This window comes from Lactuca virosa, chromosome 9 (assembly GCF_052849685.1).
Source record: "Lactuca virosa cultivar CGN04683 chromosome 9, Lactuca_virosa_CGN04683_v6, whole genome shotgun sequence".
Lineage (NCBI taxonomy): Eukaryota > Viridiplantae > Streptophyta > Magnoliopsida > Asterales > Asteraceae > Lactuca > Lactuca virosa.
Window position 1 is genome coordinate 216,428,877 of NC_136434.1, and position 23,003 is coordinate 216,451,879.

The window sequence follows — 23,003 nt, forward strand, 5'->3', positions numbered from 1 at the left end:
CGGAATGAAGGACCCTGTTTGACTGTACCGCACGCGCATCACTACGATTTTGTTACATACTTTCGATGATTTTACGTTACTACCCTATTTTGGAAACTACGACTTTACAATGTTGAACAAATAAGTTTTTATGTTACTTTTGGAATGAAGTTTGATTTTATACTTTATTCTGAAAATAAAAAAAATTTGGTTTGAAATTTTTGACGTCATACATACAGTCGCACACCAACTCATTTTAAGATGTGTTGACAATGAGTTATTTCCAGAGTTATGTCATGCTAATGGAGCCATTGTTTGCATCAATGGAATACTTTCTACACTGCTCGACCAGAAGGGTTTGGTGCCGGCATTGTTCTACACCCGGTAACAAAATACTTTGGTATTTGGTGGTCACAATGATATTTCAGGTCCTTTGTTGGTTGGATTAACGAGTACTCTACTAAAACAATTTCTCGAGTTTGTAATTTGCTTCATGTTTTAGGTAGTGCCTTCAGTGTTGCAAGTGCCTTATGGTTATCATACTGTTGTTTCAACATGCTTTGAATAGGTTTTATATTTGAAATATGGTTATACAATATCTTTGACTTGTTGGATTTATGACTGTCTTAATGATGTAATATTAGTTTTGACGTTATAATATTACATCATCACATGTTTAATCATTCATAGTATAAAAACTCTACGTATTTCGTTGGAAATAACATCTTTAAACCCTTTGTGCATTCAGAAAACTCAAACAAATGTGATGGGTTTTTAACGGAAAAAAAACTTGTGTGTATCATCGGAAGTTTACCTACAAGCCGGATAAATAAGCCAAATAAAAAAAAAAGTTGGAATAATTTTTTTTTTCTGAAAAATAAATAAATTTAAATAACATTAAACTTATGGATCCTTTGCATAATTAACCTTATGCTAAAAGCCGAATAACAAAAATCACCAAATTAGTGAATTACCACTCCATCATGTTAATACCTATTAAGTTGGAAGATCAATATCGTAACTACGGGGGACTAATATGTGTGGTCCTCCCTATGATGTTTGACTGTTTGTGAACACATATATCGTATATGTTCAATATAGTAAGCCGCAGATTGAGGTGATATTTAGTTTATAGTTAAAAGTCATTATGAATATGAATAATGATTGTCATAATATAATGGAACAAAAATATATCTGATTATCTGAAAATTATAGTAATGTTTATGCAATATGCTTCGATGCATAGTGTTTGAATATTATTCCCAAAATTGCTGTTTAGTTTGCTGTTATTTGATATGAGAATGCAATCTACTTTTTATATAAAGTTTAAAAAAACACTATTTTCATCATACTTAATTTCAATAAACATTACTGTTTATCTTTGTCTAATTTTAGCAAGATTGGGTGTATCATGTATGAATACTTCTCATTTTTCTTTATTATTTACTCAAACCAAACACCCTGCCTAATTTTCGGCCCAATTTTCTGGTTCTATTACTATGGTGGAAGTTTTTTTAGAGAAGTTGATTTTGTATTCTAAATATATGCATAATAAAGCCACGTAGATGAAAATATCAATTTATTAACTTAAGAATAAAATTATGTGAGTTACACTATAACCAGTCAAATAGATAGAATAAAAAATACCTATGTTTATTGAATAAATTAAAGTGACTCAACCCAAAGCATATATATTAAAAAGGTTAAAAAGCTGAATCACATAAATTAAATAATGATAGCAAATATATAAATGTATAATATAGATTAATAAGCTACTATTATGAGTTGAACAGCTGGTGCATCATAAAAAATGTTCGACAATTGACGCTGTTTTTGTACACGTCTCGTTTTATGTATGGGTTTGTGAGGAGTTAGCAACGGACTATGGACTTGTTTGTCCATTTTTTTATAAGTTTGAAATAAATTAATTTTAAAACATATCGATCGAGTCATAGTAGACAAAATTTTATAAAATCTTGAAATAGGTTGGGTACATTTCTTCATTCGTTATTGCAAGTTTCGTATAAAATGATGTAGTAATTATGATTATAAAATGATTTATAAAAATAATAATCAAAATTTAAGAGCTATATGCATATTTATGTAATCACTTTTTACCAATTTACATATATTTTTTTCTTCCAACTTATGCAATTAAGATTCAAAGTTATTACTAAAATTTACCAATTTATTGGTAAGCTTTTAATAATAACTTGAAACTTAATTGGTAGTAAAAAATTTAACCAATAATGTATACATTACTAAGAAGACTAATTCAACGGTTTTTTATTTTCGTTTCGAAAGATTATATAATTTGCAAGGTTTAAGTAATTAAACAAATTACTTTGAATTTTTTTTGTTATTTGTTTCTAATAAAAGTTTAATTTTTTAATATTGCATTCAAACCTTTTTCTACAATCGTATTAAGTTATACACACTCCTCACAGTTATAATTCAACTTGCTATGTCTCATGAGTTATAAAGTAAACCATCATTGTCACCTGTTATTATGGATTTTTCAAATGGGATAATGTCATAAAAAGCCTTAAGTTTGACATAAAATGTCGGTTTTACCCTTCGACAGATTTTTGGTTTGTTTATGCCGCAAACTTGTCATTTTTTTTTATCGGTTTTACCCTTTTTACCTGTAATAGTAGGTTTCTAGGTTACCATGAATTATTTTTTTCAAAAAAACCCTTCAGTTTACAAATATTTTGCAAAAAAACCCTTAAGATTATAAACATATAAAATATAAATATATATTCAAAATTTGCTAAAACTAAATAGTTTTTAAAATATAAATGTCAAAAGTTTATATCAAACTAATAAAAGTTTTATTGTATTTTTATTATGAAACCAAAACTGAAACATATTTTTAGCTATATGTACGGTAAATTTTATATTGTTTCGATATAAACTATTTATATTTAAATTTTAAAAAAGTTACCTAGTTTTATAAAAAAATAAATATATTCCTTAATTAATACTTAAACTTTCAAAGCAAAATTAAAAAATGTTTATTAGTTAATAATTAATTATGCTAGAATAGTTAAACATATGAATAATATGACATTAATTACATTCAATTAATTTTTTTAAAAGGAAAATAAAAATATTTTATATGTTTAAAAGATTTGTATTTCAAAAATAATAGTGTATCATATTTTTTATAAAAATAAATATATTTATATAATAAATTAGACAAATATATTTATATTTTATATGTTTAAAATGTTTATGTTATTTTTGATGTTTAAAATGTTTATGATATTTAAATTATGATAATATTATTATTTTATTAAACATATAAAAAATATGATACATTATTATTTCTAAAATATTACACAAATGGTTAAAAACACAATGTGTAACATATACATCCTAAATACAATTTACGTCCATGTTCAAAAAAAGGGCAAAAAAGGGAAGAAATGACATTATTTAAAAAAAAAGAATGTTTATACTAATTGTTTAATTATTTTTAAATTTTGGTATACAGATAGAATAGTTAATGTCAATATTTTTAACAACTTAAAGTTGGATTGCTAAACGATTTCATGGGACACCATAGACAATCATAAGGGTCGTTATTGATATCTAACAATATTATAACATGGTACTTGCATTTAGTGTTACGTAATTAGGAGACGTTACACAACTTCAAGAAAATCAAAGACCGAAGCAATTCTACTTGAGCGGGAAAACAAATGAGCAGGTTAACAAAAAAAGGACACGTGGCAAAGATGACTTTTAAAAAAATGACAAGTGACAATTTTATGAGTCTTTTATTAGAAGAGAAGATTATATCGAATCAATATAAAATTTACCATACGTAAAGCCAAAAATATATTTCAGTAAAACTTATATTAGTTTGATATAAACTTTTGATATTTTATTTTTAAAAAACTATTTAATTTTCTCAAATTTTGAATATGTATTTATATTTTATATGTTTATAATCTTAAAGGTTTTTTTGCAAAATATTTGTAAATTTAAGGGCTTTTTCGCAAAAAATAATTAATGGTAACCTGAAAACCTGCTATTACAGGTAAAAATGGCAAAATCGACAAAAAAATGACAAGTTTGCGGTATAAACGAACCAAAAATCTGTCGAAGGGTAAAACCGACATTTTCTGCAAAACTTAAGGCTTTTTATGACATTATCCCTTTTCAAATAGATGTACTTTATATTGAAATTAAGGTGTGTTTGTTTATCGCCTTAGCTTTTAGATATCACTGTTATTATGGAAGACTCTAGCTTTAAATCTACTTATTTATCTAATATTGGAATATATATGATGCTTGCAATTTATTTGAATTGTTTTTTATGAAGCTGTGAAGTTGAAAACGTTTCAGCCTATGGTTCCTGAATTCATGTTCAACTAATGAAAAAAATGAAGAGTCAAGATATGACTCTATGGGCGTATTCGACACGGAGCGTTTAGGAACGTTTGAGAGCTTCTAGCTTCTAGCGTTTGACAAAACGCTTCGTTTCAAACAGAAAGTCTCGTTTGGCACAACAGGCTTCTAGCGTTTACTTTAAGCAAAACGCTCCAAATTCAAATGTTACTTTACGTAGCGTTTAACAAAACGCTACCAGCAAGAAGCTACCCGCTACTAGCTATTTTTGCTGAACACGCCTTATTTGTTTGGAGTGGCTGATACACTTAAAAAAAATACGAAAATACCAAATTAAAAGATAACAGTCAAACGGGAAAAAAGGCAAAAATATAGTGATTTTTATGTAGTCAGTCTAATTTTAAAATTGCAAAACATGCATCCTAAATAAGAATTATAAAATGAAAAATAAAATATTTATATAAAGCATAAACAAAAATGAAATATTTATATATAGAATAAATGTTACTATCCTGCATTGCCTCGATGATCAGACATATAAATGGCAAAAAAAACTAATATGACACAACTCGATATGAAATAAAGGAGTTTATGTATGGATTTTCAAGCTGTGTAACGAAGAGGATTGGCATGACACGACATGAGAATTAAACGAGTAATGTTAGGGTGTATAGAAAAACTGTCTCTCCCCAAATGGTTGTGGATTCAAGCTTCGTGGTGGACAAAAGATGTGGATTAGGAATAGGATTAGTGTGTATGTGTTTTCCGTTCTAAGAAAACTAGAAAATGACAAATTCATTTATATGTATTTTTTAAAAACTCTTTAGATAAATTGAACCGGTCCAAATTCAAGACAAAATATAAAAGAAATTTGCTTTGCACTGTGGAAACAACTTAACCACACATTATATTACAACATATACCAATGAACCTTTTTTCTTCACTCCCTCATTGTGAAAATTGATTATAAATAAAAAGTTAGCAAAATGCTAACAAAAGAGATTACAGAGGAATAGTCAAAGTTGGGTTTAGAAACCACGACATCTTATTTATGCTTATTTTTATATTCATATACACTAACCAATTATAAGAATATTTAACCAAACTATTGATTAACATATTTCGTCTGGAACTTTGAACACCAAAAATGATATAATTTTCGAAAGTGCCAAATGAGCCACCACGTAGTCGTAGCAATCGATTTAGCGTCACTCATTCATTTTGAACATACAAACTAAATCTAACCAGCGAATCACATCTTCCACTACATTGAAATTCAAGATATGGATATCACACCACCTCCCACGAGCTTCCAAAGTTCCACCGCCATTTCACAAGAAATCAAAACATGACCAATATCTTCAATATCTGAGTTTCAAATACAATATATCACTATGTTGATATCATGTAACACCCGTTTTTCATAGTGGATCAATTAATTAAAGTGATCAAATATAAGGTTTTTGGGGAAAATCTTATGTCACGATGTGGTGTGTTGATGACCACGACATGACATGACACTTAAATGTAAGGCGTGTCCGGATGGACACCACGACGTGGCAAGACGGAGGCCACAACGTGGTGGTTGCTGCAACCCAAACCCAAGATTTTTAGGGTTTCTTCCATATTTAAGGACCTTAACTCTTGGATTAGGTCATCTCCTTCAGCCTCCATCTCCCCATTTCGAAAACCTAGACTCCCTTCCATGGTTGTGAGCTTATCTCCTTGATATTGTGAAGCTTGTAGAGGAAGGAACTTCTTCTTGGTGCAAGGAAGCAAAGAGCGGGCCTAGATCTATCATTTTCTTCAAGTTTCTGGGTCATTTGAGATATAAAGCTTTCACCTTGACCTTGTTCCTTTGAGATCCATTTTTATGCTCCTTTTTTCGTTGGTTTTGGTCCCATTCATGGATGCTCTTGGAGTTTGAGGAATTTTAGAGCTTATTGTGACACTCTTGAGGTCATGGACTTTTGTTAAGTGAGAAAAAGGTCATTGTTTGTGTGTTCTTGATCCTATGCATAAGATTTAGCCTTGAAAGAGCTTATTTGGACTTAGGGTTTAAGATCTTGCTTCATGATGAGGTCTTAATGGATAAAGTTGGAAACTTTATCCATTAAGTCAATAGGAAGAACCAAATCTGAAGTTTTGAGCCTTGATCTGTAAAGATTAAGCTCTTAATGAGAAAATGGCTTTTTAGCAGCAACCACGATGTGGCCAAGGAGGGCCCACGACTTTGTGGTATTCTGTATGTCGACTGTTTTGTCTTGATATGCCCATGACGTGGCCAAGACATCTCTACATCGTGGTGACCTTTGATTTGGTTGATCGTTGACATTTGACCAGTTTGATCTTGGTTTAAACTTTAAGTATTTGAGTTGTTGTTTGAGGATTTATCCTTTTTGGTGTTAGTCTGTTCGCATGATTAATCAATGTAAGGAGTGAGAGTGTTGATGTGCTTCTCTGGTTCTGCGATTCAGGTGAGTCTTCTCGTTATGCCACATATAACATCGTATATCTGTTGTATGTTAGGCTAGTGGTACCGTTAGAGTACAAGTATGCTAGTTGACTAGGATAACTCTTTGTTATGTATGTGCAGTATAGGACACTTGGTGTCATGGTATGCTAGACTGGTAGGGTCTTGCCTGTTGATTATATAATATTGTTAGGTGTCATGATTAGTTAGGGTAATGTTAGTATTGGTTGTATGTGGTTAAGTTAGATAACATGAGAACTCTTCGTCTGAAGCCTTATTGCATGGTTCTTATTTGATTTATTGCTTTCGGATGGACCAACTGTTCAACTGTCTATCTGATCTTTGACTACATATGACTATATGTATTGTATAAAAGACCAGGATTTGGCCCTTGGAACCTGTATGTAAGACCATGATTTAGCCCTTGGAATTGTAGGGGAAGACCATGGCAGTAACCATGACAACCGTATAAAAGACCATGGCGGGAACCATGACAACCATATGAAAAACCATGGCGGGAACTATGGAAACCGTATGAAAGAACATGGTGGGACACATGACAAGAAATATTGCGATGGAGGGGCATAGCAATGATAATGATTATAAGACTGTGGTAGGACCACAACATTTACCTGATATGTATTAACATGTATGGTTATTATGTATGTTGATAGGAAATATAGCGGCACGATGCTAGATCTGAGGATTTTGCTTGTATCCATTGTCTGTATGGTGGAATATGTGGTATACTTGGGAAATTAGTAAGCGTTATGCTTACAGTTATGGATAAAATATTTTACAAGTCGTTCGTGAGAAGAGCTCGATGGGACTGTACACACGCATCAAAGATATAGTTCCCACTATTTTTTTTTTAAATTCAACTATGTCAACATAATGGTTTTTAACAAATGAATGCAAGTTAATGTATTTAAGTTAAAGGTTTAAATAGGTTAATATATTTTAAAAACAAAACAAATCTCTTTGTAATTTTCGGGACGCTACATATCAATTCCTTTCGCCTCCAAATTCAAACGAATTAGAAGCCTATTTAGATGACATCGCCGATAAAACATGTTAACTTTCATTGAAAGAAACTTGTTCCATCTAGTAACCAGCCCACCACTAGGAAGACAACTATCATCAATTATTTTTTGAGTCATGGACACCATGAACTTATCCCAACCCCATATATCTATATACATTAAGGGATAAAAGCAATTGAGCACCTCTAACAACTGAGTAAGGAACAAAAAAACCATCTCTTTTGAAACATATCTATCTATATATATATATATATATATATATATATATATATATATATATTTATTTTGTCAACACCTTTCCAAATACTTATTGACAACACCTAGCATTCAAAAACACCGACATGTAATAAATGTACATGGCTCCTAACACAAACTTCAACAATTACACACGGCCACTAATCAAAAGCATTCTAATCTTCCAATACAAAAGTTTCTTTTGAAACATCTCTATACATACTTATTTTGTCGATGTTTGGTTGGGAATATTAATGAGATTGATATGTTTCATAAATTCTATTAATTGATTTATTTGATTTTTGATGTGTGTTAATTATGCACTAAAAGCTTTAAATTTATAATCCTATCTAGTTTTACCTGCTAAAACACAATTAGGCAGTGTACCTAGGTGCGTAGTAGTACAGTAAAGTAAGTAAGGAATCGAACATAGGAATCGAAATTTTTAAACAGAAAATAATTGGTGTTAATTAAACTAAAATAAATAACTTTAAGTAAGGGATTTTTTTTACTGATTTTGCAAGACAAGTAACTTAAATCAAGCAATTAGCAATTAAACTACTAAAACTTAAGACCTTAAGCAAACAAATAGAAAATGAATTTAATTCAAGATTAAAGAGTAACTTTGTTTAGTTCTCAATTCCCTGTTTTTCCTATGATTGATTTATAATGGATTAAATATGTTGGTTACCAAATTATTGACTTACTAGTTATTATGTTCCAATTCCTAGTAATTACCAATTAATGAACTACTATGCAATGATATAGCACAAGTGGACACTTAATTGATTTTAAATATTATTTGGACTATGAATGATAAATATGATGATTACCCATTTAAGATCAAGACAAGAAAATCAAACACATATTATGAATTAACAATGATCTTTAACACAAGAAAAGAAACTAACTTTTACTACCTAACTCTCGGATTTATCAATCATTGGATCTAGCAATTTAATGGTCATGAATAACTAGATATCATGTTTATGCAATAAAAATTATCATCTAACTACACCAAACTTGCAGGAAAAGCAATAAAGATTAGAACTTTAACATGCTAGGATTATCGATCTATAAAACACAAGTTAAACCAACATAATTAAATCCATAAATAAGGAAATCAACTCATGGTGTTAGGGTTCATCATCACCAAACGAAAGTAAAGGGTTATTAGCCCATATTCATAGCAGAAACACACATAATCAAAGAGTAAACTGAGTTAAAAATGGTGAAAACTAAGAAAATCGAAGGATTAATGATGTTCTTCACGTAGATCTCTCTATCCCTTGTTCTCCAATCAAAATATGATCTTCTTAGGGTTTCTAGGAAGTATTTAGTCGCTTTAGGGTTTATTACAGACATGACCTTGTATAAGAGAAAGTAGAGATGAAGTATTAGAGTAGTGAAATAGTAAAGAAGTAGTAAAAACTAGATTCATTTGGTGTGCACTTACCATTAAGTCCACCGTCATACTTTGTTCTTTTCTTATTGATAACTTATACTGTTTGGATGTATGTTTTTTTTTGTCTAGTATATGCTCTTTATTCTATCTATGCAATATTTACATGACTTGTCTTTTCATCCAACTTTATTTCATCCATTTTCACATTTAGATACATACTATTATGTATTTTTTATCTTATTCTCTATATTTTGCTAACATTTTCATATTGCATAACATTTTTGAGGTGTAGACATGTGAATAAGTCAAATTTATTTTTTAATCTTACTCTTTTCATGTATGTATTCTCTTTCTTGGGTTAATGTTTCAAATTGCAAGAGATTATTCGATATGGACGCTCGAACATGACAAACTCTTTTTTTTTCTTTTTATGCCGGAGGTAATCGTTGAAAGTTGTCACCCTACCAACAGTCGGGGCTGCCTTTTTCTTACCTTCTATCTTCCTTATTTTTATGGGATTAGGGTATTGTTTGAAAAAACTTATGCTTTGTAAACTTATTTTCATTCAATACGTCAAGACGTCATTCACATGCATATGTCTTGGGTATTCCGAGGAGTGGATGTAGTAAGGGGAGTTGATGTCGATGACTCCTCCTTCTCCATCTTTTGATGACTTTGGTTTATCTCTTGCCATCCCCGGTTACTGCAGGTTCACGACCAGCTCTGATACCATGAAAAAACTGATACTTTGTAAACTTATTTTCATTCAATACGTCAAGTTCTTAAATACAAGAAGAATCTCAATAAACTAGGAAACCAAAAACAGAAAATATGATAAACACCAAACTATTCTGATAACGTATCTAATAAGATAAGGACTATCTACTAAAAACGTGATTTCCTTTACTCCCCCTCAAGCGGGAGCATGTAATTTTCGAATGCCCAGCTTGACAAGTAAGACTGAAGTCGTTGTGCACCCAAAGCTTTGGTGAATAAATCAGCCATTTGATGCGATGTATGAATGAAAAGCAGTAATAGTTCTTTAGATACTACCCATTCACGAACGAAATAACAGTCCATTTCGACATGTTTTGTACGTTCGTGAAACACTGGATTATTTGAAATATGCCGAGCAACTTGATTATCACAGAACAATGGCGTGGGTCCTTTGGGATGTGCATCAAGCTCCTTGAGAAGCCATCGCATCCCTAAGATCTCACTAACTGTCGTTGCCATAACCCGATATTCTGCCTCAGCCGAGGATCGTGAAACAACATATTGTTTATTGGCCTTCCAAGAAATGGGAGCACCACCAAGAAGTAAAAGATACGCGGTTCGTGAGCGCCTAGTAAATGAGCACCCAAGCCAGTCAGCATCACAATATGTGAAAAGACCCATTCCACCTGTCTTCGGAAGGAGAATACCTTGTCCAAGTGTACTTTTTAAATAACATAATATGTAAGTACCGACATCCATGTGCTTTTGTCGAGGAACAGACACAAATTGACTGAGTATGTTTACCGAATAAGCTATATATGTCCTGGTGGCTTGAAGATAAATAAGTTGTCCTATAAGCCGCTGATATTGACCAGAAGTCCAGAATCAATGCATGGACTATCTTTACCTTCATCAATCTTCAAATTCTGCTCCATGGGGAATGTACTAGGTCGACAACCTTGCATGCCACTATCATCTAAAATATCCAGAAGGAAGGCATTGTCAACATCGAATTGATGAATAATCCAGTTTTTCTTTACTGCAACAGCAAGAAAACTACGCACAGTGACAAGTTTTGCTACTGGAGCAAAGGTGTCATGGAAATCGATCCCTTCCAGTTATGTAAACCCCTTCGCGACTAACTGTGCCTTGTATCTCTCTATTTCTCCATTGGGTTTGTACTTGATCTTGTAAACCTATTTTGAATCTATTGCACGTTTACCAGTGGGCAATTCTTCAAGTGTCCAAGTTCCATTTGCTTCAAGTGCTCTAACCTCCCTTTGCATGGCTTCTCTCTACTTAACATCCTACATGGTCTGCTTAAAATGATTGGGCTCTTAATTGGAGCTAATAGCTGCTAAGAAGGCTTTGTGTAAATTAGTAAATTTTTCATAAGAACGAAGTTATGAAGAGTGTGTACCATCGAGGATCGTTGATCGGGCGTTGGTGATGCATTGTCTACCGATGGAGGCAAATTTACTACAAAATCACTTAGATATTTGGGATGAGTTCTATTTCTCTTCTCTCTCGGTCCTTCAGTGGGTTGTGAGTCAGGAATAAAAGATTCCCCATTGTCTTATATTGGTTCACCTTCTGAACCTATGTTTTCATTTGGTGTTGTTTCGTCACAGGCTCCAGTAATGTTTGGTACGAAATCTTCCAAACTTGTAAATGTTTATATTTCTCTATCGTCATTTTTCTTTTGCACTAAGTCATCACTCTCTATGCAGTTCCTGTTTAGGAAATCAATGTTACTAGGTTGTGACTCCTTCTCCAAGGCGTTGGATATGAAAGGAAACACATTCTCAACAAATTTCACATCTCGAGATACAATAAATTTCTTGTCATCGATATCAAAGATGTGATACCCATTCTTTCCTTGTGGATATCCAACAAAGATACCAGGTCCCCCCCATCCTCACTTCAAACTTACCTCCCTTAGTTTCGGTGTTTCTTGCATAAACCAAACATCCAAATACTCTCATATGATCGTAGTCAGGTTTCTTCCTAAAACAATTTTGTAGGGTGTTTTTTGTTCTATAGCTTTCGAAGGAAGTCTGTTGATGATGTATGTGGCAATCAGGACACACTCACCCTAAAACTTGACGGTATATTAGCCTCAAACTTTAGTGCACGTGCTATCTCAAGAATATGTCTATGTTTGCGCTCTACCATACCGTTTTGTTGAGGGGTATGTGAGCAAGTAGTTTCTAAAATTATTCCTTCTTTTGCATAGTAACTTTGCATTGTTGATGAGATGAACTCTCCACCGTTATCAATCCTTATCCTTTTGATCCTTTTGTTAAATTGAGTTTTTACCATGTTATAAAAATCAACTAGGTATGTACCTGCTTCATTTTTGTGTTTGAGCAAATAAATCCACACAACCCTACTGAAATCATCCACTATACTTAGAAAATAGCTAGCACCTGTAAAAGCAGGTGTTCAATATTTCCCCCAAACATTACAATGTAATAAGTCAAAACAATCATTTGTCTTTATTGAACTTTTTGGAAACGAAAGTCTAGTGTGTTTTGCTTTTACACAAGAATCATAAATTTTATTCTTTAATTTGCTAGAAAATTTTCCTAAAAAATCAACTTGGTTAGGCTTAGACTCAAAAGCATGTCCCAACCTCTTATGCCAAAGATCCACATCTTCAGTAGTCATCAAAACTCTTCTTTTCCCTGTCACCATGCCTATTCGGTACAGACCTTGCTTGCATTCACCCGCGCCAATCAGGTTCCTCGAGAGTAAGTCTTGCATATAACATAGATCAGGAAGAAAAGTTATGACACACTGCAAGCCTTTAGTTAATCGACTTACTGATAACAAGTTACAACTAAAACTTGGAATATGCAAGACTTTATCAATTTTGATCCCATCTTGCAAGATAAAACTACCCTTTCCTTCAACATGTATTTGATCACCATTGGGTATAGTGACAAGTGTTTCAAGAGTATTTCTTGTAATGTTTTCAAGCAACTCTTGATTGCAAGTTATGTGCTCGGGGGCACCAGAATCAACCACCTGATCACTATTATTATCAACCTTACCAACCATGTTGACCATTGGTGTAGTGTTAGTTTCCTCATCTTTCGAGAAATGCTTGAGAAGCTTCTGGTACTGAATTGTTGTTAATCCAGGTATTGGAATCGTATCTGAGTTTGCATAAGCAGCTCTAGCCTTGCCTTTCTTTTGCGTTCCTTTGCCTGGCCACCAATCGGGTACCCAATTTTCTTGAAACAACCATCCTTGTTATGCCCTTTTCTTCCACATAAGTTGCATTGATCGGTTTTCTCGTTTCCTCCTCGCTTTCCATCCTTTTGCATTGGTTTCTTGTTAGGCGGTTTATCGTTAATAGTCGTACGATTTTGGACGGAGATCTGGAATGTTGTAGCTTCAACAGTTGGCCTTTTAACAGCCGAGATGGCTCTCTGTTGTTCATCTTCAGCAACAAGATGACAAGCAACTCCCAAATTGGGTGTTGGTTTCATGGCAAGAATTTGGGTTTTGATGGTTGAGTATTCACTATCCAAACCCATCAGAAAACTCATATAGCCTCTCTTTGTCCTTCGCCTCGTTCAATCTTCTCCCAATGTCACACTTGCAATTGGTACAAGTGCAACGAGGTGTAGATGATGCCGATTGGATTTCATCCTAAATAACACGTAGTTTGGTGTAGTAACTCGATACGGATGCCCCATCTTGACGAGTTGTTGTGAGCGATTGTTTCAACTCATAGGCGGGCGTGCAGTGCACTTTCCTTTCCGAACCTCTCCTCAAGATCATTCCAGATGTTCATAGTTGTGTTGGCATACTTAACGCTGGATCTAATATCCTCCTCCATTGCGGTTGTTAGCCAACCCTTTATCATAGCGTCACAACGCATCCACATCATGTGGTTTGGTGATTTCACTTCAGTTTTTTCCATGGTTCCATCGATGAAGCCGATCTTATTCTTTGCGAACAGGAAATTCTTCATCTCCCATGCCCAATCATTGTAATTTTCATCAATTAAGACGTCATTCACATGCATCTTTCTTGGGTATTCCGAGGAATGGATGTAGTAAGGGGAGTTGGTGCCGATGACTCCTCATTCTCCATCTTTTGATGACATTGGTTTATCTCCTGCCATCTTCGGTTACTAAAGGTTCACGACCAGCTCTGATACCATGAAAAAACTGATGCTTTGTAAACTTATTTTCATTCAACACATAAAGTTCTTAAATACAAGAAGAATCCCAATAAACTAGGAAACCAAAAACAGAAAAGATGATAAACACCAAACTAATCTAATAACGTATCCAATAAGATAAAGACTATCTGCTAAAAACAAAAACGTGATTTCCTTTATTGTTACTGTAATTTTTAGTTAGTTGTAAAAAGTATCCATTTATCTGATTGGACACCACATACAATGTTGTAGATCAACCAGGGGTGGATCTTAGTGGGAGACCGGGGTAGACTGTTCTATCCCCCAAATTTTTAATCACAGTAGAAATTATTTAATAAAATTTTCCGCGTAGTGTAATATTCTTGATGTACTTCCTCAAAAATTTACCTGTGTTACCTCTGATATTTTGCTGTGTTTCCCCAAAAATTTACGCGTGTTACCCCTGATATTTTGCTCTGGATTCTTGAATCGCGATGAGATCAACCTGTTTGTTTTTTTTGGGGGGCGATTAAGTCGATTTTACCATCTATCAACAACTTGTATACCTATTTCAATGAACCAAATGAGTTTCTCTTATTTCTAAAGACAAGGTGACCAAATCACAGTAAATCCTATATCAAATCCAAATATTTTCATGCATAATATGTTGGATCCAACTGATTAGAACACAATATGCATGATGAATCCTTGATCCAGATCAACATGAATTCGACAATTCCAACTCCACAAACCTAGTTTTGAGCCATGGATACGAGTTTTTGTTAATCTTACAATTTTAACCATGTTTGGTTCCTATTTTGGTTTACTTTACGGATATGAGGCCCAATCATTCGGGTGTTTTGTCAAAACCCCCAAAGACTTGTTCATTTGGATTTCTGCATCATTGAAGACTCTTGTTAGATGAAGATTTATATTTGATTTTTATTTTTTTCCTAATGAAACCCAAAGTTTTATTGGATTAACTTAATCTTCTTTGAGAAATCAATAATTGACTCGAGTATATAATATCATTTGGATCTTGACAAATGACAAGTAACTTTAAACTTATTAAATAATAAATCAATGATTGTCGTTTTTCTCAAAACAAAAACAATGAAACATATACAATAACCGTTGACAAATACTTTTGTTTTGAAAAAGAATATATAAATAAAAAATACACCGCAGCTTAAGTTGGCAAGTGGCAACTTAACCCAGACAGCTGTATATATGTTTCATCACAAATTGCGAGCTACGACCTCAGAGGAACCTAATCCATACAAAATGGAAACTTTGCTCCTTCCCTTCCACGAGATTCAAGCATTATATCACATGTCGCCCCTTTGCCACAACTCCCTATCTTACATGTGTCCTCGCACTTTATATTTTTTTCCTTTCCTGAAAACACTTGCTTTAAATCAACCTAGTAGGTATTTTCCCCATAAATTAATATAAAGTAAAAACAAAATTATAGATTGCTTCCTTCAATCTACAAAATATCCCAACAACTATTACAAATGTTATATGGCTGGTCCGTATGGTTTTAAAATTTAATATGATTGGTTAAATCATAGTGAAATGACTAATTTATCCCTTTTTATTTTTTTGTCTTATGTCTAACACTATTAGATTTCCTGCAATCAACAATGTTTTAGGTTTCCTTTGGAAATTTAGAAAATTATCTTTTCTATTTGAGTTTTCTACCAGAAAAAAGATGGTAGCCGAGAAAAATGAGATGGCTGCCGGAAACAATATTGGTGAAGATGATGAAGTTTAAAGAATAATAAAATAAAATAAACATTATAGTGAAACCCTTCGAAAGTGTAATTAAGACGGTCATTGAGACATATTGTATTTTGCATATTTGACTAAACTGCAAATTTGGTCCCTGTGGTTATCAAAAAAATATGGATAGAGTCCAAAATCTTTTCAACTTGCACCATCGGTCCAAAATCGGATATTTTTTGTGGATATGGTCCTGTCAAACTTAAAATGAAGATTATACCCTTTTATTTTGTTTTTTTTTATGTTTTCCTAATATCAGAATAATTAAAAATAATAAACATCTCCCTCTCTCTCTCTCTCTCTCTCTCCCTCTCTCTCTCTCTCTCTCTCTCTCTCTCTCTCTCTCCATGGATGAACCTTCCACCACTCCCTTTACAGCTTCATCCCTTCTTCAAATCCAAACTCAAAAACCACCCATCACTACCACATTCCAAATAAGCCACCAGTCACCACCGGAGACACCCAAGAACACGACCATTGACCTTCGCCTCTTTCACCCATCTTCAACCTTAACTATAATCCCACCATTACATCCTAAACTTAACTACAACAACCCACCCTTACGCCTCCTTTTTATCGCCAATATAACGTACCTCTGTTAACCACCAGAAATCAATTTGATCGAACCAAGGAGGGAAAAAGAAAAAATCTGGTGATTAATCGATCTAGAGAAGAAGGAAGGTTGTTAATCAATTTTTGAGTAGGGAAAAGGAACGCCAGGAGAGGTTGCATTTGTTTTTGTGTAATCGATTTTTAGACAAAAAGGAACGAACCTAGTGCAAAACAGCGATCAATTTTGAGGAAGAAAAAGGGGGTTGCGTTTCTTGGAGGGGTACTGATTGAGTGTGAACCGATTTTCAGAAGAAATGAACGAGAGCAAGAAGGTCGATTTCTGTTGCTGGACGAGAGACATGTGTTATGTCCAGGCGTGAACTCGGTCGTCACCCTCTTCTCCGGCCACTATTGCCTCCTTCAGTGGCATCCTCGTTGCCTTCGTTCCTCTGCATCTCCGGCAGCAACAGCATAGCTGCTGCCTTCCATCATTTTCCCTCGCTTGATCTCTATCTCTTGCCTCATTCAATCGTTTGTCACTCTTTTCTTTCAATCTTCGATCCATCAGCAAAAAGGAGGGGAGAAAGAAGGGTTTGGAGGTGGGTCACGATGCATGAGAGATTGAGAGTTGAGGGAAGGAAAGATGTACCTAGGTTTAGTGTGCATTATAGGGGACGTTTCCAACAGGAGGGAAAACAGGGGGTGTGGGTTTGGAGAAGACGATGAATAGGAGTTGTGTGTGTATGTGTGTGTGTGTGTGTGAGAGAGAGAGAGAGAGAGGTGTGGGAGAGAGGGGACGCGGGTTCGGTGAAATAGGGGTAGGATAGGTTTTTCTTATTTTTTTTAATTATCAAAATATTAAAATAAAGGCCGAAACATAAAAAAAAAGTGTAAAAAACAAATTAAAAGGGTATTATCGTCATTTTAAGTTTGACAGGACCAGATCCACAAAAAATATCCGATTTTGGACCGATGGTGCAAGTTGAAAAGATTTTGGACTCTATCCACATTTTTTTTATAACCACAGGGACCAAATTTGCAGTTTAGTCTTTGCATATTTGGTCCAAAAATTATATTGGTGATTTAAAATTGAAAAAAAAAACACTGCTCAAAGTTTATATTTAAAGACTAAACGTTTTGTATAGTTATCCTTAACATGATAAATTTTGCAAACGACAATGATCAATAGTGTAGTTTTATCAATTTTAAATTATTTTTTATTAGGTGTGAGACTCGTGTACTACACGGGTTGATTAAAAAAACTATATAATAAAAATACAATTTTTTTTAAGAAAAAATTAAATATCAAGGTGAAATATAAAGAAAATTTCTTCTATAGAAAAGAAATATCTACTATATTTTCAATTAAAATAACACAATTATAATTTGAGGAAATTGTCAAATATTTGATTAGTATACCTACTTTTATTATGTGCAATTTTAAAGAATATTGGTAGCTCTAATTTAAAAGAAAAAAAATCGTCTAAACCCGACACCCTCTAAGCTTGGCCCAAGACCGTTATTTTCATTAGCTTCTATCTACAACCTTAAAACATTGATAATGAAATTCAGATTGAGAAAAAGAATTAAAAAAAACATACCTTCTAACTCTCTTATTATTAAACGCCTAGAACTTTTAATGTAGAAAACACATTTTGGTGGTGTTGCGGTGCGTCCGATAAGGTTGGGTTCAAGTTATCCGCTCTGCAAAATTTTCATCAAAGATATGCGTGATTTGCATGCATATATATCAAAATGAATATGCGAAATTTGATGAGTATAGAAGGAAATAGATGAAATACATGAATAGTCAAACTGGAATTTTTGAATATAAAAATAATTGTAAATGTTAATTGGAGCTTTGTTTTAACCGCACGCACTATTAGCAACATTTCACATAGAAATAGATTAAAAATCTTGTTTCCATTGATTGGATAATTGAATTGCTATACAAAATTAATAATTCTCGAAGTAAATTAAAAAAATTCATAAATTCAATGAAAATGAAAACGAATTGAGCAACTAATATCAATTGGGCTTCCTACTAACTGAAATATATAAGATCAATCAATAACATATCCAAAATTGAATATGAATTAAAAATTGAATAAATCTTTAACACAGAAAAATTGGAAATCGAGTTTGAATTCCAAAGATCCTAAAATAGAAAATGTATTATAAAATGAATGTGATTGTAAAATCGAGTTTGAATTCTTAGAAATTAATTAACTAATTTTAAATTATATACATGAAAACATATTAAAATTTAAAAACATAAGGAAACAAATTAATAAGACATTAATTACTTTCTATAACATGTAAATTAGAATAGTTAATTAAGAAGATAAAAAATTACCACAAAATAATAAGTGAAAATTGATTTTTAGGAATTAACTAGAAAACATGTTTCAAAATGCATGAGAATATGACAAATAACAAAAATGATTTTTATTTATTAGAATAGATGTGTCTGTAAAGAAATTCAATTTATAATTACTTATATAATGTATATAATAAAATCATTAAGGTACTTAACAATTTTAAACTGATTACTATAATTTTATAAATGAAAATTAAATGATTTTAATATTTTTTCATTATTATTATATACGTAATCTCAAATTGTCGATGTTTTTTTATTTATGCCCATATTGAAATAAAAAACTAAAGAGAAATAATAATTTGTCATATGAAACATTTAAAATTCTATGAAATAAAATTAGAGATACCAATGTTTTGACCTGTCGCTAAAAGTGGATAAATACAAATAATGATAATCAAGTGTCATTTTGTTATTCTTTCTAAAAAGCCGTCATTTAATTTGTTTTTGCTGATTAAGTGGTAGAAAGCTCTTTAATTTTTAAAAAGAATATGATCCATCTTAATTGTAGAATATAATCTATTTTTTTATAAAGAATAAAGTAACTTGGGCCATAATACCATATTATTCTAAAATAATAATTTGATAAATATCTGGTGATTTATATTAATTTTCATGTTTTAGTGATTAGATTAAATTTATAATAAATTTCGCTGCCATACAAAACTTGATTTTCAAGTTTCAGGGGGGCTAAATGCAATTAAAAAATTATTAAAGCATAAACTGAGAACATTTAAAAATTAAGGGTTATCTCGTTAAAATGTTTCCCGTCACCTGTATAAAATTATAGATATCAATTCAATCATCCACAGTCCCACGCGACTGTCTCCGACATCTTCGTTTCTTCGATCACGATGGCCATGGATGACGGAAGGGTAGCTCTTCTCGCAGCAAAAAGGAGAGGATTCACTCGCAGCGCCTCGCACGCTTCCGATGAACTCCAGAGTTTCCGATCATGGCTCCGGTGGATGTGTGTCGATCAGTCTAATGGTTGGACTGCTTCGCTCTCGTGGTTCGTCTTCATCATCTTCACCTTCGTCGTCCCTAGCTTTTCTCATTTCTACCTCGCGTGCAGCGATTGTGATAATCGGCATGCCAGGCCCTATGATAGCCTTGTTCAATTGTCTCTGAGTGGTATCGCTACGCTGTCGTTTATTTCTCTCTCGCAATTCGTGAGGATCTATGGACTTCGTAGGTTTCTGTTCTTTGATAAGCTTTGTGATGAAAGCGAGATCGTTCGAAAGGGGTATACAGAACATCTCCATGTAAGCACTCTGTTTCTCATTGGTTTTATGTCGTTTTGTTCGATTAAGTTTTGGATCTCTGTTTATGACTTGATTTGAATGTATATCTACATTAACTTGAATTAATCTATGAAATGCGAATGAAAATGATTAGTGATGAGTTATTGATTGTTGTTTTATTATTTTTCTTCTTCAGCGTCATCGCGTTTTAGGATCATTCTGGTGCGATTAGTTAAATTTTGCATATCTGGTTAGGGCTTGATTAGAACAGATTTCAGCTTTTACTTGAATTACCGAATGAATTAAACGAAAAGGATGATCGGCGTTCAGAAATTCATTGCCATTTTATTATTTTCAAGTTCATTGTCATGGCATAAGTTTTATGATTCATTGATTTCATTCCACTGTACAAATCATACTAGTCTCCTAGCGGATTATGATTTATGAAGATCTTAATCCTTGTTTATTGGGAGCTCCTGATACAAAATGGAAGTTGGATCCTGTTACATTTGTTAATTCTTCCATGATTGATTAAATTTGGATCTTTGGCTATGACTTGATTCAAATCAAATTCTGCTTTAAAGTGAAACGGTGAATGAATGAAACAATTGGTATTGAGAAACCGCTTGCCATTTTGTCATTCCTATTCACAATCATCACGAATTAGGATCATTCTACTGCCATTCATTTCATTCTGATTTACATATAGTTATGAAGATCAAATCCTATATCTAACAAGCATCCTTTACATCTAAATGCAGAGATCTCTCAAAATCCTCTCCAGCTTCGTTGTCCCATGTTTTGCAGCCGAGAGTGCATACAAGATCTGGTGGTATACTTCAGGTGCAACAGCCATTCCCTTTTTGGGGAATGTTATAGTGAGCGACTCTGTAGCATGCATCATGGAACTCTGCTCATGGCTCTACAGAACAGTGGTGTTTTTCCTAGTCTGTGTTCTCTTTCGCCTCATCTGTTGTCTTCAAATCCTTCGTCTACAAGACTTTGCACAAGTCTTCCAAGTTGATTCAGATGTCGAATCTGTATTAAGAGAACATTTGAGGATCAGAAGGCACTTGAAAATCATAAGCCATCGTTATCGTGCTTTCATAACGTTTGCCCTCATCATCGTCACAGTCAGTCAGTTTGCTGCACTTCTTGATACCACCCGCAAGAAGGCTGACCTCAGCATTTTCAAATCCGGTGAACTTGGGGTAATAATCTTTTTTTTTTTTTTTTTTTTTTTTAAATCTGAATACTTGATCTTTAAACTTTAAATCATGTCTTTTTATGGTTTTTGTTTGTTATATTATTGTAGTTGGTGTCTGTAAGCTTGCTTGCGGGGTTAATGATATTGCTAAGGAGTGCAGCAAGGATCACCCACAAGGCACAAGGGGTGACGTGTCTAGCTGCAAAATGGCACGTGTGTGCAACAATTGACATCTTTGAGTCACCGGAGGCGGATACAGAAACCCCAACTGCGGGTGGTGTTTTTGGGAACAATGGTAATGGGCTCCCTTTTGAACCACCGTCTTCCGACTTTGATGATGTTGGTAGTGAAGAAGATGAGTTGGACAACACAAAAATCATACCTGCCTATGCTTATAGCACAATCTCTTTCCAAAAAAGGCAAGCCTTAGGTAGGCTTCTAAAACCATATATCTCCATACATAATCATGTCACATCATCAATATATTAAACCATTGATAAGTTGAAAGTTTGTGAATGGGTAAAATGAAGAGATTTATTTATTAATATTTTTTTGGCATATATGCAGTGACGTATTTTGAGAACAACACAGCAGGGATAACCGTTTTTGGGTTTATGCTGGATAGGAGTTCGCTACATACCATAGCCATGATAGAAATGTCCCTCGTCTTGTGGTTGCTTGGAAAAACCATTAATGAAATTTCTTGAAAATTAAAGCATATCATATATATATCCGCCACAAAAAGAATAACAAATGCTTTCGGAAAACTTGTTATCTTCTAGTTTTGCCAAACAGACTGAACCAGTCTGGTTCAGCCTCAGTTTCATCCAATCTTGTCATGTGCACCAAACGCTACTTGAATGTGTAGAAGGGGTAGAGAAACTCCAAAAAAAAGGGAAGGTGTATGGAGAGCCATTTATATGCATTGTTAATTATTTGTGTTGTTTCTTCTTTCTTTCATTCTTTTGTTATTTATTTCATTGCTGCGTTTGGTCACAGAGTAAACTAGTATGTAACATAAATGCAGTTGGTGATATACATGTCATATCCAATTGCTCAGCTCTATGTATGGCTTTGTTGAAATCGGACAAAATATATCATGATATATTTATTACGGATTTCTGTTTATTTCTTCTTGCTGAGTATATAACTTAGTCGTAGGCATGCAAATGTTTCATGTCTGAATTCTGATCCCATTTCTCAAATTCCTTGTCATCATTGGCACCAAATACTTTTGATTTCGTCCTTATTAAAGAAGTATACTAAAGTCTAAAACTGAAGAGAGAAGAATAAATATTACTTACCTTTTATAACTCTATATTAAAATAACCAAGTAATTGACCTATTTATAAGAAAACTAACAGGGTAGAAATCTGTATGAGTTTTAATCAATTTTAATGTTACAAATTTGTTATGAATTCTAACATCAAACCTTGCTTTGTGTGAGTTTTAATGCTAGAAATTTGTAT

The 23,003-nt window shown here is 33.1% G+C and overlaps 1 protein-coding gene across 1 annotated transcript; it reads left to right on the forward strand.

Moving 5' to 3' along the window:
• Nucleotides 1-19,890: 19,890 nt before the first annotated feature.
• On the forward strand, nt 19,891-22,648 carry LOC145138375 (uncharacterized). The gene is made up of 4 exons (XM_079072469.1): nt 19,891-20,348; nt 21,089-21,538; nt 21,643-21,964; nt 22,102-22,648. Exons 1-4 carry the CDS (start codon nt 19,938-19,940, stop codon nt 22,239-22,241), a joined length of 1,323 nt encoding a protein of 440 aa, XP_078928595.1. The 5' UTR covers nt 19,891-19,937; the 3' UTR covers nt 22,242-22,648.
• Nucleotides 22,649-23,003: the final 355 nt, after the last annotated feature.